At 61.1% G+C, this 14,153-nt stretch overlaps 1 protein-coding gene across 1 annotated transcript; it reads right to left on the bottom strand.

Annotated features, from left to right (window-relative positions):
* Nucleotides 1-631: 631 nt before the first annotated feature.
* Nucleotides 632-11,388, bottom strand: LOC119253907 (growth/differentiation factor 11-like). Its single transcript, XM_037521146.1, is given in 5 exon segments — nt 632-3,875; nt 5,216-5,597; nt 6,041-6,438; nt 10,978-11,322; nt 11,325-11,388. Coding segments are annotated over 4 exon segments (1,188 nt in total). The 3' UTR covers nt 632-3,875; nt 5,216.
* Nucleotides 11,389-14,153: the final 2,765 nt, after the last annotated feature.

Here is a 14,153-nt window from a genome sequence, read left to right as displayed (position 1 = left end):
TTTTAATGAGGGAGTCTGTAAAAGACGTGGAGGAACTAGCTTCCTTGGCTATAAATCTGTACCTTTTTATGGTTCTCTAGGATCATCCTCTTTTCTTCCACCATCATTCTAAACTGCCCTTCCCCCACAGCCTCAGTGCTTGGGAACTGGTGACGATAACAAGGCTAGAATCTTCTGTGGGGTGAAGGCCATAGGAAGGTATGAGTAAGAGCAGAACTGCTTGCTGGTGAGTCCTGTCCTGTCGCCATGTCTGACACAGCAGCAGGCCAGGGGAATAAGGACGGAACTTGTATAAATAAGGGAGCGTAACTTTGCCCCCTGTTGTTTCTTTCTTTTTTTTTAATAGAGGCATTTTTTTTATTATTATTATTTGTTTGTTTTGTTTATACATGCACTGGGTACAGTCAGAAGCGCGGGAGGGTGAGAGAATTCACCAGAGCCAGAGCGGGGAGGCAGAGCAGGCAGAAGGACCGAAGTACACTGCTGAGGGGAGCAGCGGGCGGCAGGAGAGGTCTGCGCGCCATGTGGGACCCTCCTCCGGTGGCTGGGGAGCAGCTGGGGATCGAACCAGCGCCGCAGAGGCCGCGGGCAGCTTTGCAACCCAGCGCTCAACCGCTGCACCACCGGGGTGGCCTCCCCTGTTGTTTCTTACGAGGGTCTCTAGCAGGCAATGTCTCTCCTGATTATTGAAATCTACCGCAGTGTAACTCCCCCTTCTCGCACCGCGTGCCCACAGTTGTTTCCCTGCAGAGGCGCTGAAGGGGATGACAGGCAGGTTTCACGCTTCTGCAGGCTCTTTGGACCTAAGGTGCTCCTAGTTGCTTTCCTATCCTCAGTTGCCCTTGATTGTAGTTTCTCTACCTCTAAGGCTATTATTAATCACTTAAAATGGGGTGCTGTTTGGCAACAACTTAAGTATCCTACCACTAAGACCCTGGACAAACTAATTATCCTGTGACTTGTTCTAGACTATCCCATTAGCAACCAACCCTATTGTGAAGGTTGCTGTTGCTCTATACTCAGCACACCTTACCATAATCTGCATTGTAATCATTCAGTAAGTATTACCTCTCCATTTCACTAGGTGATTTACAATGGAAATACTCCCTTGAGAAGATTCCAGTTAGAGGGTTTGAACTCGTTTGAGCATGTGTATGTGTCATTCACCACAACATACATGCTGGTACATTTGGGGGTTCAGATAGTGGGGAGAGGTGTGAGGAATCTCAATTGCTTCTTTACCCCCAGCTCACTGGCAGGAAAGCCAACATTGTGGCCTAGAGCTTTGACTTTCCTGTGTCTACCTTACTAAAGACCAGAAATTATAAATGCCAGTGTCTGCTGGTTCTTAGCTCGGGCCCCAGGAATCCAAAATATGAGCAAAGCCACAGTATACGGCAGTTACTCGGGCATTGGATTGGAAGGTGTTTGGGGATAAAGAAAAGGAGCTTGAAAGTCAGCTTGGAGCCTCTTCTGGGATTCCTCTCAAGGTAGGAAACAAATGAGCAATAGAGGGGGGAGAGGTATTTTTAGCTCAGGGCAAAGGCTAGGGGCAGGAGTGGGTAAAGCAGCTCCAGGGGGGATACAGGGATACCATGTGTGCTATTTTTGTCTTCTCAACCTCAGTCTTGATCTGAGGTGAGGTCAGTTTGCTGATAGAATTGACAGGGAAAAACATTTAGCATATTGAACCCTCAGGGGTTCTGTACCCTATTCTGGATCAAGTTGTCACAGGGGCTTCCCCTCCCCCCTTTTATGTGAGGTGAGGGTCCTTTGTTACCCACAACTCTTACATGCCCTAGGAGGTGTGCAGTATAGGTAGATGGGAGAATTTTTATGGTGTGGTTAAAGGGATATTTGAGATGCTTACTAGTTGGTACACTGGCAAGGGGAATGTGTTGATTTGGTCTGGATTTTGGTGACACTTCGTTGAAGAAATCTAGAATTAGGAAACTGTAGGAAATAGACCAGATACTAGCTCTGGATCATTTCAAGAGAAATTTAGATCCTTGGAGACTGGGGAAGAGATTTTTTCTCATCTTGTTTTGGACCAAGCTCTCCAGAGTTGCTCCAGGTCCCCTCCCTTTCTTTGCCCATCTTCTCTTGGGCTGCATGTCCCGACCTTAACCCCACATACTCCATGTTTTTCCCTTGCCCCACCTTTTTAATCCTTGAGCACCAGGTTTCCTCCTCAGATGGCCTTTGTTCCCAGGCTCTGAGGGGTAAAGGTGACGCTTGGGTAGGGAGAAGAGTTCATCACTGAATTCTAAACTCTTTGACTGCTTTTATTTTTTTTCTTTTTTCAGTTCAAGTGCTGGATTGTGTCATGTGACCGTCCCAAAACTCAGAGCACCCTGTGGCCATCTTTGCCCTCTGTCACATAACTTGAAAACTGCCTGATGGCCTTTTTTGTAATGGTTCCCTTCAGGAAGCCTTGATCTCAGTGAAGTAATCCTTTCCCAGCATTCCAGTGCCCCTGTCAGCCCCGTACTCCTCAGATACCCTTAACAAACAAAGGCAATCACACAGGTGGTGTAACAAATACACAAACAATTATACTAATTGTGATCGGAGGGGCACTGGCCAGATCCACACACATCGTAAGATGGGAGAGGAGGGTGCTGGCTTCCACTAAGTCGCTTGGCTGTGCCCCCCCCTCTTTATCCCATGCCTCTGTAGGGATGGGGAGGCCCAGGGGAATGAAACTTTAACTGGGATTTATATTCATAAGAGAAAGACACCCCCGCCCCCCCAACAAAGGTCTTTATTTGGTGGTATTAAAGGAGCATATTCTAAGTGTCCCCCAAATCTAATGCCCCATCTCTCTAGAACTGGTAGAGGGAAGTCACCTGATGCCTATTGCCAACCCCCACTCTGCCAAGATGGAGAGATGGGCATTTGACCTTGCAGGAGGCATCTTCCGTTCTTCTCTTTTCCTCTCCTTCCATCAAGGACATGTGACTCATGCTGATGGTCAGATACATCTTGTTCTCCACGATGGGGGCAGAAAGAAGCATGAAGAACAGGGCCAGAGGAGGTGGGGCTGGCACAGGTGCTACATGGGGAGAGGGGAGTCGAGTGCCCCTGCCCACTCCTGTGCCGAGACACCTCGTCTCACTTTCAGTCTGGGAATGAGAGTAAGATGCTACACACAGCTCACCATCACCTTCCCAAGAGGGCGCCGCAGACCTGTGCCCCTTCCACCAGCAAGGCCACGTGGGAGAACCGTGTTCTGGGGAAGAACAAGCCTTCCAGGTTAGTGCTCTCCAGCCTGGGCTTTGCTTTAGCTCAGTAATGTTTGCTTCAGACCCATCACTGCTGGCTCTACTTAAAGTGATAATGTTGCTGAAGGTTCTTTCCTCTCCTCTCCTGCCATCCTCTAGGCTCTTGCCTCAAGCCAAGAGGTCTGCTGGTGAGGTGTGGATGGGGTGTGGACAGGAGATTCTCAGCTCCTTGGCTTCAGACAACTGTCCAGCTGGGAGGCAGAGGGGAACTTGTACTCGGAAGCCTGTGACTCCTTTAAGCCTCACATCTCTTCACCACTACTCTGGTGCCCTGGTTATCTGTCCCACAGCGAGAGGTATTTTATGTCCATAAAGTGCCCGTGGTAAGTGCTCAGAATTCATCTCTTGGCTGTGGCGGGTGCTGCTATTTCTCATTCCATCGAGGGGAAGAAACTGAGGCACAGTGAGTCAAGAGGAGGGTGGGTCAGGATTTTAGGAGGAATAAATAGGCCCAGCTAGTGACTTGGAGAGTCAGCCAGTCTCTGCCTCCTTCCAAACCAGGGAGTCTCCATCCTTCCCAACCTCTGTTCTAACTGGCCTTGTCAGATGCTTTTCCCCATTGTATTGTCCCCTCCCTGTTGCCAGGTACTGCTAGATTCCAAAAATAAAAGATAAAAAATAATTATAGACACTCTGTTCCCTTGTTCTCCCACCCCCCTTCCACCCTGAGCTTTGGGGCTGGGGAACTAAAATGTCCCCCCTCCAGAATTCCTTCCCCCGCGGTCTGCCGGCTCTATTCCCTGGCCCAGTGCAGTGATTTGGATTTAGACGCCCTCTAACCTTCAGCCTCCTCCCCACTCTGTGTGCCCCCTCCTAGCCCTGCCCAGACCTCGTGACTCTGGGGCCTTGCTACTCTCCTTTTTATTGACCTGAAGGGAGAGGCCGGGAGCAGGGGCATTCCACAGGCTCTTTGGTCTCCCTCTTGGCTGGGGGGAATGTGGGCATAAGTGGGCCACTCCTCTGGCTACAGAATACTCTGAGGGTCGGCTCGAGGCTTGGTGTCGTGGCTCTCATGCAGACACTGGAGGGCGAGGGCGCGCCGCTCCATCTCCTCAGCTCCTAAGCCCGACCTCTTGACTGTCGTGGCTCCACTGGAATTCAGTTCAACCCGTTGGGCTCAGGAAGGTTAAACGGGGCGAGTATGGGTTGGAAACGTCCATGGTCGGCCCTCTTGCCCTCTACTCCCTTTCGGACCCCGGAGGCTTTACACAAGTGCTTACGTAGGTGGCTACTGCGGAAGAACAGGGTGTGGGAGAGAAGGGGCGAAGGGAGCGCAGTGGGCAGGGGCCCTTCGAGTGCGGTAAAGCCAAATTCCCCAAAAATGAAAAGTCACAATAAATAAATAAATAAAATCCACAAATCCTCACTTGCGCCCCTGCCCTCACTCCTGTCCCTGGCCGCGGCTGCAGGAAGAAAGGGAAGAAGCTAAGAAGGGATTTTCGATTTCCTCGCCTACTGAGAGTGGCAGTCGGGGGTCTCCCCCCACCCTACCACGCACGTCCCCTTGCCAGCTGAGGGAAGGTATGGGGCGTCCTCTCACTCCATTTCCATCTCCTCCTCGTCTCTCTGCCTCGTCTCGGCCTCGTCTGCCTCTCTAGCCCTTCGCCGTCTCGCGGTTGCTCTTCTTCCCCGTCTCTGTCCCTCTGCTCTACCTGTCTCTGTCCCTCTGCCTTCTTGCCAGACCTTCTCACCTGCATACCTCAAAAACTTCCCACCTGACCATGCTCCCTCCTCCTTCCCCTTTCCCCCAGAGCCTTCACCCCTCACCCCCACCTGCCTCCCTCTGTTGTATTGCACACTGCTTGGGCAGGGAATAAGGTGTGATGTTCATGGGGAGAGGCGGAGGGAGCTCTAGGGCCTTTTGGGGGCTGGGGGTCAAGGCTGGGGGTCTAGGGGTAGGGTCTGTGGGGGAAGCATCCTCTGTCCCCCACCTTAGGAGCAGCCACAGCGATCCACCACCATGCCAGGGATCTTGCCGTAGATAATCTGCTGCTTGTCATTGAAGTAGAGCATGTTGATTGGGGACATCTTGGTGGGGGTACAGCAGGGCCCCGCAGAGCCTCTCGGGTTAGCCTGCTGCACCAAGTGGGTGTGCGGGTACTTCTGCATGAACATGTACTCGCACTGGCCGGAGCAGTAGTTGGCTTTGTAGCGTTTGGGCGCGATGATCCAGTCCCAGCCAAAAGCCTCGAAGTCCACTGTGAGCGGGTAGCGGCAGCAGCGGGACTCGCTGGAGTGCTCGTCACAGTCCAGGCCCAGGTTCCGCCGGGACCGCTTGGTGTTCTCCAGGACTCGCAGCTCCATGAAAGGATGCTGAGGGAAGGAGAAGCGCGGAAGATGAGAGGGCCCCGAACAGCTGTCCCCTGCTGTCCCCTCGGCGGGGCCATCGGACACGGCCCCCGCCTTAGCCCACCCTACACCTCCTTTTCTTACCAGCTAGCCAGTCCTTCCCGAATGCTCCCTCCACTGGCCACCTGACCCTCCTCCGCCCTTGGCCCTAGCTCAGCAACAGCCCACTTTTAGGTTCCCATGGCTCTTCACCCCAAATCCAGTTTCCAGCTGTTGCCTGGCTCCCCTCTCTGGAAAATAATAAATAGCCGCCACCCCCTCTTCTCCAAGTCCTCTAGAACCGGCTCCTGGCCCCAGAAATCAGTGCTGGTCCCTAAGCCCCTCTACATTCCTGTTCTACCTTTTCCAGCACCCCACCTCAGAGCCCGGCTGCCCAGGCCTGCCGCCCTCCCGGGCTCCCCGCTCACCAGCCCCTCCGCTCCCGGCCCCAGGGAGGTGACGGCCAGGTCTGTGCCGCTGGGGTCGAAGGCGTTGATCTCGATGCCCCAGTTGCTCTGTGGCTGGCGGAACCAGCTGTGTAGCACTTGCTTGAAGTCGATGCTCTGCCAGTGGCCGGAGCGCGAGTGCAGCTCGATCTTGAGTGACCGGATGCGGATGTGACGCCGGCCTCCGCCCCCTCCCCCTGCGGTCCCCTCCCCACTGAGGGGTTTCAGTCGCAAGATCTGCAGGTAGACTGTGGCCGGGCGGGGCACAGGCCGCAGGTACACCCACAGCTGGGCTTTCAGCACCTTTGTGAACATCACCTTGGGACTGAAGTGGAAGTGGCAGCAGAGGGGGCTGCCGTCTGTCTGCACCGCAGGGTCCGCTGGGGAGAGAGAAGGGGACACGGATCAGCCCAGGGTGTGCGGAGGGGGGGCAGCCCTGCGTGGCACTGGCAGTTTGCAGTCCTCAGCCCGAGTTTTCTAATTCTTTATTTTTATTTTAAACATTTTTTACATCATTTTTCATTTTGGCACAATGCGTGCATTTTCACCCTGGCGATAGTCCCCGTACAGTTCGCACCCCCTTGATTTCATTCTTTACCCGCCCACGCCTGTCTTGGTGACCAGCCTGTCACTGGGCCCCAGAACAGTGCCTCGGCGCTCCCCCGGCCTGACCAGTGCGCACCCCGTCCGCACGTCCTTGTGCTTGGACTCCCGCCTCCCGGGCGTGGCGAGGGAAGTCTGCCTGCGGCCTTCCTTTCCTGCGACTTTCCCCAGCAGGTGGGCTCCAGCTCTTTCTGAATTTTTGAGGCTCCATCATCGAGGTCAAACATCAGACCACACCTGCTGTCCTCAGGTCACCTCGCCCCATGTCTGCCCTGTTTTGTCTGGTGGTCAGGTGGAGCCTGGGACAACGCCCGCCACCCCCCAAAACACACACACACCCCAGACTGCTTCAGAGCGTGTTAGCCGAGGGGCCCGAGAGGAGCCACGAAGTAACCAGAACCGCGATCGAGGCTTCCTGCCTCATCCCCACGACGAAGAACACACGCAGCAGAAGGGAACTGTCCAGACACTACCTGTGCATCTGACTCCCCAGTCCCTTGACCCTGAGAACAAGTTTTCTCAGCTGCTTCCTCCTCCTGGTTTTTATGCCTGGGCGGTCAAGGGAGGGACACGCTACCTCCACGCTGTTTCCTCACTTACCCAAAGCAGTGAGCGGAAGGACACCTGAGCAGCTCAGCTCTGATCAGGCTCCTGCTCCCCTCCGAGCGCCCTTTGGTCTCTCCGTCCAGGGCCAGCAAATCCTCACAAAAGTTTAACATCCCCAAGTTGTATCTTGGCACTTTGCCTTTGTTCTGGACCATAAATTGACCCTTCTTGGGGCTAAAGGATGATTAGCCTTAGCCTCCATTTCAGCTGCTCTCCGTTCCCCTTTCTGACCTGTGCAATCAGTGGGCAATGCCCTGAACCATGTTTCCGCTGGACAGGAATATCCATTCTCACTCTAGATAGAGGAGGAGTCGGGAGTGAAGCTTCCAGAGCCATGGAAGTGTGACCAGAAGCCCAGACCCCGCTGGGCTGACACTCCAGGTGTGGAGTTCTGCACAATCACCATGGCGGCCTTAGCACCAGCTGTCTCCCATGAGCAATCCCTCACCTACCCCGGGGGGACCGGGGACCCTCATGTTAACACGGGGAGGAAAGGCCTATGACCTTCGTATATTTGGGACAAGCGGCATGAAGTTCCTCTGCAGTTTCCTTTCTCTTGGCTCTTGGTACTGGAGTCCCAGGTACTGGAGTCCCGCCAGTTACCCTCCTGCGGGAGCAGCAGTGACAGTGCCCCCGGGTAGGATTCAGCAGTGGAGATTCAGAGATTAGATTAGCCAGGGGGGCAGGGGAGCGGCTGGTGAGAGGAGTGACGCCACAGCAGCCATCCTAAGAGCTTACCATGCGCAGCCATCCTAACAGCTTACCACGCCTCTGCCTCCTCTTGGACGTGGGGCTTGCTCTAGCTTCCTGCCAGTCTTAGGCGTAATTGGGTACTAATCTCCTTGAGGGTGGACACTTGTGTCTGTTTTGCTCACCATTGTAGTCTTAGTGCCTCCATGGCACCGGCTTCTCAGTATATACGCGCTGAAGGCCGTCCCTGAACTCGCAATCCTAAATTACACGGGCCAACCTCTGAAAGTTGGTCCTGGCATCTAAGCATTGTTCCTTGATGACAATTCAAGTGGGTTTCGTCACTTCCTGACCCCTCATTAACCGGTTTCTGACCTTACTCGCTAAGGGTGTCATCACCACGTCAGGGGTGCAGCTAGTAATCCTTGCTTCCTGGGGGTGCGGATCCTTGAAGAAAGCGCTGAAAGCAGTTGCTTCTCAATCAGGGTTGGTTTGTTGCTGGTTTCTAGGCTCTAAACCACACTCCCCTGGTGGCCAAGTCACCCAGTGCTTAGAGTTGGGGAACCCAGGGCGCCATCCCTCCAAGTCCTGGTTCCTTCAGGCAGAGTCCCGACCCTGCCCGAGGGGGTCTCATGTGGAGACAGTGGAGCAATGGAGCAAGAAAGGGGGGAGACCGCTGAGGATGAGGGAGGTGAGAGAGGACACTGTCAGGAGGAAGGCAGGTTAGAAGAGAAAGAAATGGGGGCGAGAAAGAAGAGAACGGGCAAGATCACGGTAGGGGGAGAAGAAATAAGTTCGGGGGCTGGAGAAGGGGCACGCAAAGGGCGGGGGGAGGTTAGGGCGCTGAAGGGGGGAGCTGGCGAAGCCCCGTGGGACGGCGAGAGAGGAGAGAAGGTGCAGAGGGAGGAACAAAGGAGAGGCAGGTAGAGCGCGGAGGGAAAACAAGGGGCTGCAGAGTCCCCAACACGGCAGAGGCCCGCTCCCCGGGGAGGGCCGGGCCACATCTGTGTTGGATGGATCGGGTTGGCGGCGGGCGGCAGGTCAGGGTTAGTGGGCGGCGCTGGTCTGCGGAGAGGTCATTGCACTGTTTTCAGCGGAGGCCCAACCCCCTCCCTGCTCGCACCTCCCCCTCCGCCCCCTCCCCAAACACGCTCCCCTCGGGCTCGCGGTGGGGCCGCGGCCGGGGCCTCTCGGGGCGGGCGGAGCGGGAGGCCGGGGGCTGGGCCCGGCTCCCAGCAGGGCCGGGGGCCGAGCTCGGGATGGAGGCCGGGGTGGGGGAGCCGCGGGCGGGGGAGCCGGGGCGGGCGCGGCCGGCGGGTGGGGGCGGGGGTCCGGCCGCGGGCGGGGGCGGGGCGGGGGGAGGGGCGCGAGGCTTCTCCGCTGACGCGCGCCTCCCCCGATTAGCCGAGCACAAGTCTCTTATTAAAGCGGGTCCCTGGGGATTAGACTATAAAAGTCTCTTTTTCCTCTTCCCCTCTCCCCTCCCCGCGCTCCCCGCCGCCCCCTCCCGCTCTCGGGAGCTCGGCTCGGCTCTTAAAGGGGCCGCGCCGCACCTGGCCCGAGCCCCGGCTCCTCGGCTCCCAGTCGTGGGGGGCGAGGGACCGAAGTTGGGGTGGAACCCCCCCCGCTGACGTCCGCCCCTGCCGCCCCGCCAGCCCGCCCCACGCTTCCACTCCTCGCGCGCGGGGTCCCGTCCGTCCTGCACCCCTCTCGGGGCGCCCTCGGGGCGCGGGTCCTGGGGCGCAGGGGCGCGGGGAGCCGCAGCGCCAGCTCCCGCTCGGGAGTCCTCTCGCTCCGCCCGCGGGCCCGGCCGCCGGTCCCCTCCGGGTCGCCGCCGTCCAGCAACTCGCAGCATTCCTGCGCAGCCGGTCCCGCACGCCCGCCCCGCCGCGGCCGGCCTCGGTCCACCCTCCGCGGGCAACGGGGGCCGGCCCGAGCCCGGCCTCGCACGCCCCCTGCAAGTCGGTGCCTCGCCCTCGGGCGCCCCTTCCGCAGCCCCGACCCCCCGGGCTGCGCTGGGGCCGCGCAGTCGCCGGCGCTGCACGAGGCGCTCACCCTCCCGGGCGCACCTGGGCGCCCGGCCTCTCCGGGGGGCAGGTCCCGGACGCCCCTCGTCCCCGGCTTTTTATGACCCGTTTGCCCATAAACCAGCCTCCCCCTCTTCTGCTCAGAGCCATAAAACCTCACAGTGCGCGCAGGGAGTGTGTGGGGGGTACTTGCCAAGCCCCAGGGAATGGGAACGCGTCTGGGCTCCAACTTGGACAAGTTGGGGGAGAGGGCGGACCTCGTGGGGGAGGGGAGAGGGGGTCATCAGACCCTCGGGAGGACTGGGCGCGGGGAGAGTTTTGGGGGGCGGGGTACTGGCCTGGATTTTCCGGGCCATAAAATTTCAAAGCCGCTCCAGTCCATGAACATGTTCATCTTCCGCTCGGCCGGGGGCCGGGGTGCCCGGGCTCCCCTCCCGCCCCGTCGGTTTCTTTCTTTTTCTCCCAGGTCCTCCCGTCCCTCCGGCCCGGGGCGGCGCGCGGAGTGGACGCGCCGACGGATGCCCTTAGCCCGGCGCGCGGGGCCGGCTCCTCTGACCTCGGGCTGCGCCCCGAAGACAGCTTTCGGGGCCCTGGGGCCCCGGGTGTCACCGGGGCCGGGGGTCGACAAGCTGCCAGCTGGGCTGCCCGGCCGGGTCCCCGGCCCCGGGGCTGGCTCCCGGGAGGGGAGGGGCCCCTGGGCGGCCCGGCGGGCGCGCTCGCGCGGGGGGACCGGCTGGGGCGCGGGGGCCGGGCCCGCGGGCGGCGGGGACGCCCGGGGTCCGGAGCCCCCGGCCCGTCGTGCGCTCGCCCCGCGGCCCTTCGGGGCTGACCGCCGCCCCCTCTGCGCGCCCCGCGCCCCCGAGCGCCCCCTCCGCGCGGCCCGAGCGCCGGGCGCGCCCAGCGACGTCTCCGCTCGCCCCGCCGGCCCGCGAGCCCCAACTCCGCGCGCCCGCAAAGTTCCCGGGCGGCCCCGCGCGCCCGGCCCGCACTCACTCTCCTGGGCCATGCTGATGACCGTCTCGGTGGTGGCGTGGTACTCGTCCTCCTCCAGGAAGTCCTCGGGCTGCAGCGCGTCGCCCTGGAAGTCGTGCAGGTCCAGGATCTGCTGCAGCGGCGGCGCCTTGGGCAGCAGCTGCTTCACCACCTCGCGGCTGATGTTGGGCGCCTCCTTGAGCCGCAGTTTGCTCAGGATCTGCGCCTTGATGCTCTCCAGGCGCAGCTCGCGGCTGTGCTGCCGCCACACGCACACGGGGCAGCCGGCGGGCTCGGGCGCCGCGGACGGGGCCGGCCGGCGCGCGCGCTCCCCCCCGGCGCCCGCCGCGGGGCCCTCGGCCGCCCCCCCCGGGGCCGCAGCTCCAGGGCGAGGAGCAGGAAGCCCAGCAGCCGCGGGGCCGCGAGCACCATGCTGGAGGGGAGGGGAGGAGACTGGGGCGGGACGCCGGGGTCCCGGGGGAGGGGCGGGGAGGGCGCGAGGGGGCGGCCCGCCCGGGGGGGCCGCGGGGGCCGGGGCGGCGGCGCGCGGGCGGGGCGGGCGGCGGCCGGGGCGGGCGGCTGGGGGGGCCCGAGCCCGGGCCGGGCCCTTTATAGCCCCGGCCCCCGTGTCGTCAGCGGCCGCGATTGGCTGCGGAGCCAACAAAAGAGGCAGCGCTGTCATCCGAGGCGAGAGCGGCCGCCGCAGCGCCGCGGCGGGAGAGGGCGGGCGCCGGCGAGGTGGGGAGACGGGCGCGCGCTCGGCGAGGCGGGAAGCGCCGCGAAAGTCAAAGTCGGGGGGCCGGTCGGGGGCGCGGCGGCCGGGAGGCGAGGCCGCGAGGGGGGCCCCGGGGGAGGCCCGGGGGCGCCGCCGCGCGGACGGAGCCGCCCCGAGACGGCGGGGCCGGGGCCGGGGGCGGGGGGCGGGGGGCAGCGCCCGGCGGGCGGGGTGCCAGGCGGAGGGACCGGGAGACCGAGGCCAGGGCGCCGGCACGGGGGCGCCCAGAGGGGTGGGGGCCGCGGCACTGGAGGTGCCGGGGCCCAGCTCCGCGAGGGCCTGGGGAGGCCGGGCCCGGGCAGACGCCCCCGGGGTGGGGGCAGAGTCAGCCCGACCCGAGCCGGCCCGGCGGGCGCGCGGGACGCCCGAGGGGGCGGAGGGAGAGAATCTGAGCCGGAGGCTCCGGGAGGGCGCCGGGGGCGCGGACAATGGGGCGGCGAGGACGCGGACGGGCCCCGGGGCCCCCGGGGTGGGTGGCGGGGACTGGGCGCCCCGCGGGCACGGGCGGACCGGGAGCCGGGGAGAAAGTGAACTTGAAATTGAAGCTCGAAGGGGTGGGGAGGCGGGGAGAGGCCGGCACTGCCCGGGACCGGGGGAGGGGCGGGGAGAGACCCCCGCGCCGGGCGGGGAGTCGGCCTCGGGGCTCCGGGCTGGGCGCTCGCCTCTGCGGGGTCCTAGAAATCCGAGGAGGGCCTTGGGCTGCGGGGGAGCTGCGGGCTGTGGCGAGGCGGCCTGGAGACCCGGGCGGGCTGGTCTGCAGGTGCGGCCTGGGTGGGCGCAGCCGGGGCCGGGCAGGCGGCGCCGCGGGGCCAAAACGCTGTCGAGGGGCTCAACTCCCGGCGCCGGACACGGCTTCCCAGACCTCGCTCTCCCCGGGTCTCTTCCTTGCGTCCAAAGCCCCGGAGGCCAAAACACAATAGTCGCGGTAATTGCAGCTGTTTGAGGGGGTCCGATCTGCTTCCCGGCACTGACAACTTGAGTTGAATGGACGGGTGACGATGCTGGGCCCCAGGGACACAGCCGAGCGCGGCAGTTTCCTCTCCGGAATCAAGCCCAGCGGGCCGTCCTCAAGTCGGCGCGCGGGAGCTGCGCCCTGGGCTCCAGCGGGAGCAGGGCTGGGAAGCGGGAGTGGCATTGAGGGAAGAAACCGGGGCTCCAGGTGTGAGGGAGGGATTAGGGGCGCCAGGCTGGGGAACTTGGAAGAGAATCCATTTCCATGGGGAACAGCAACGCAGACAGCGGCAGAATGGGGGAAAAAAACAACCACCCAACACATGGACAGCTGGTTCCCGCGCTTGCTTGGGGCTAAATCATGGCCATTTCAACATGCCATCAGCCGTCTTCATCTGCAAAATGAGAATCACCTTGTCCCCCCTCAAGGAGTGTGCAGGATTACACGGCAGCCACTCAGTAGTGGCCTCCATGGGCTCCTTCTGCCTCAGGATTTTTTTTCCTTAAGGTTTTTTATTTGTGCATACAAGAGCTGGGGTACAGGCCGGAGATGGGGGAGTGTGTGACAGGATTCACCACAGACAGAGCGGGGAGCAGAACAGGCAGACTGACTGAAACACACTGCTGAGGGGAGCAGCGGGGAGACAGGAGAGGTCTGTGCCATGTGGGTTGTTCCCTGGCTGCGGGGGGGGGGGGGGGGGGATTGAACTTGTGCTGCAGAGGCTGCAGATTGCTTCACAGTCCGGTGCTTAACCCCTTGCGCCACCAGGGAGGCCCCTGATATGCATCTCAGACCAGGTACCACCACGAGGCAGGATGGGGGGGTCCTGTGCTTACTCACCCTCGGTGTTCACCATATGCCTCACCTCCTGCTATGTAGCCACATCCTCTGACGATGTCCAACCCCCGGCCCCCAACCTTGCGGAGACTGAAGGTGTATACAAGGCCCTGATGACTTCCTGCAGATGGGCTCAGCCTCCATGCGAATCCGCGAAATACCAGCGCATTAAACCTGCTTGTTAGCCCTGATGTCCATGTTTCCTTTGTGCCGTGTAACCACGGGTCTCAGTGAGTTAGTCATTACTATCATTCCAGGTGAGCCCCTCCTCTGGAGACCAGGGCGAGCAGGAACCTTTTTCACCTTAGCTGGTTTTTTTTTTAAAGGTTTATTTATTTATGCATACAAGCACTGGGGTGCAGGCCAGGGGTGTGGGGGTGAGAGGACCCATCAGAGACAGAGCGGGGAGCAGAACAGGCGGATGGACTGAAGACACTGCTGAGGGGAGCAGCGGGGAGCCGGGAGAGGTCTGCTGCGCCCCGTGGGCAGCTCCCCGGTGGGGGATCGAACTCGTGCTGCAGAGGCTGCCGACAGCTTCACAGGTCAAGTCTTACCCCCTTGCGCCACCGGGACCCCCCCTTGGCTGTTCTGAATAAAGAGCGGATGGACTCTGCTAACTGGGCCTGGCGAGCC

This window comes from Talpa occidentalis, unplaced genomic scaffold (genome assembly GCF_014898055.3).
Source record: "Talpa occidentalis isolate TD23 unplaced genomic scaffold, MPIMG_talOcc4v2.1 talOcc4.231, whole genome shotgun sequence".
In the NCBI taxonomy this organism is placed as follows: domain Eukaryota; kingdom Metazoa; phylum Chordata; class Mammalia; order Eulipotyphla; family Talpidae; genus Talpa; species Talpa occidentalis.
The sequence above is the reverse complement of the archived record's forward strand: the minus strand, read 5'-3'. Positions and strand labels throughout refer to the sequence as shown.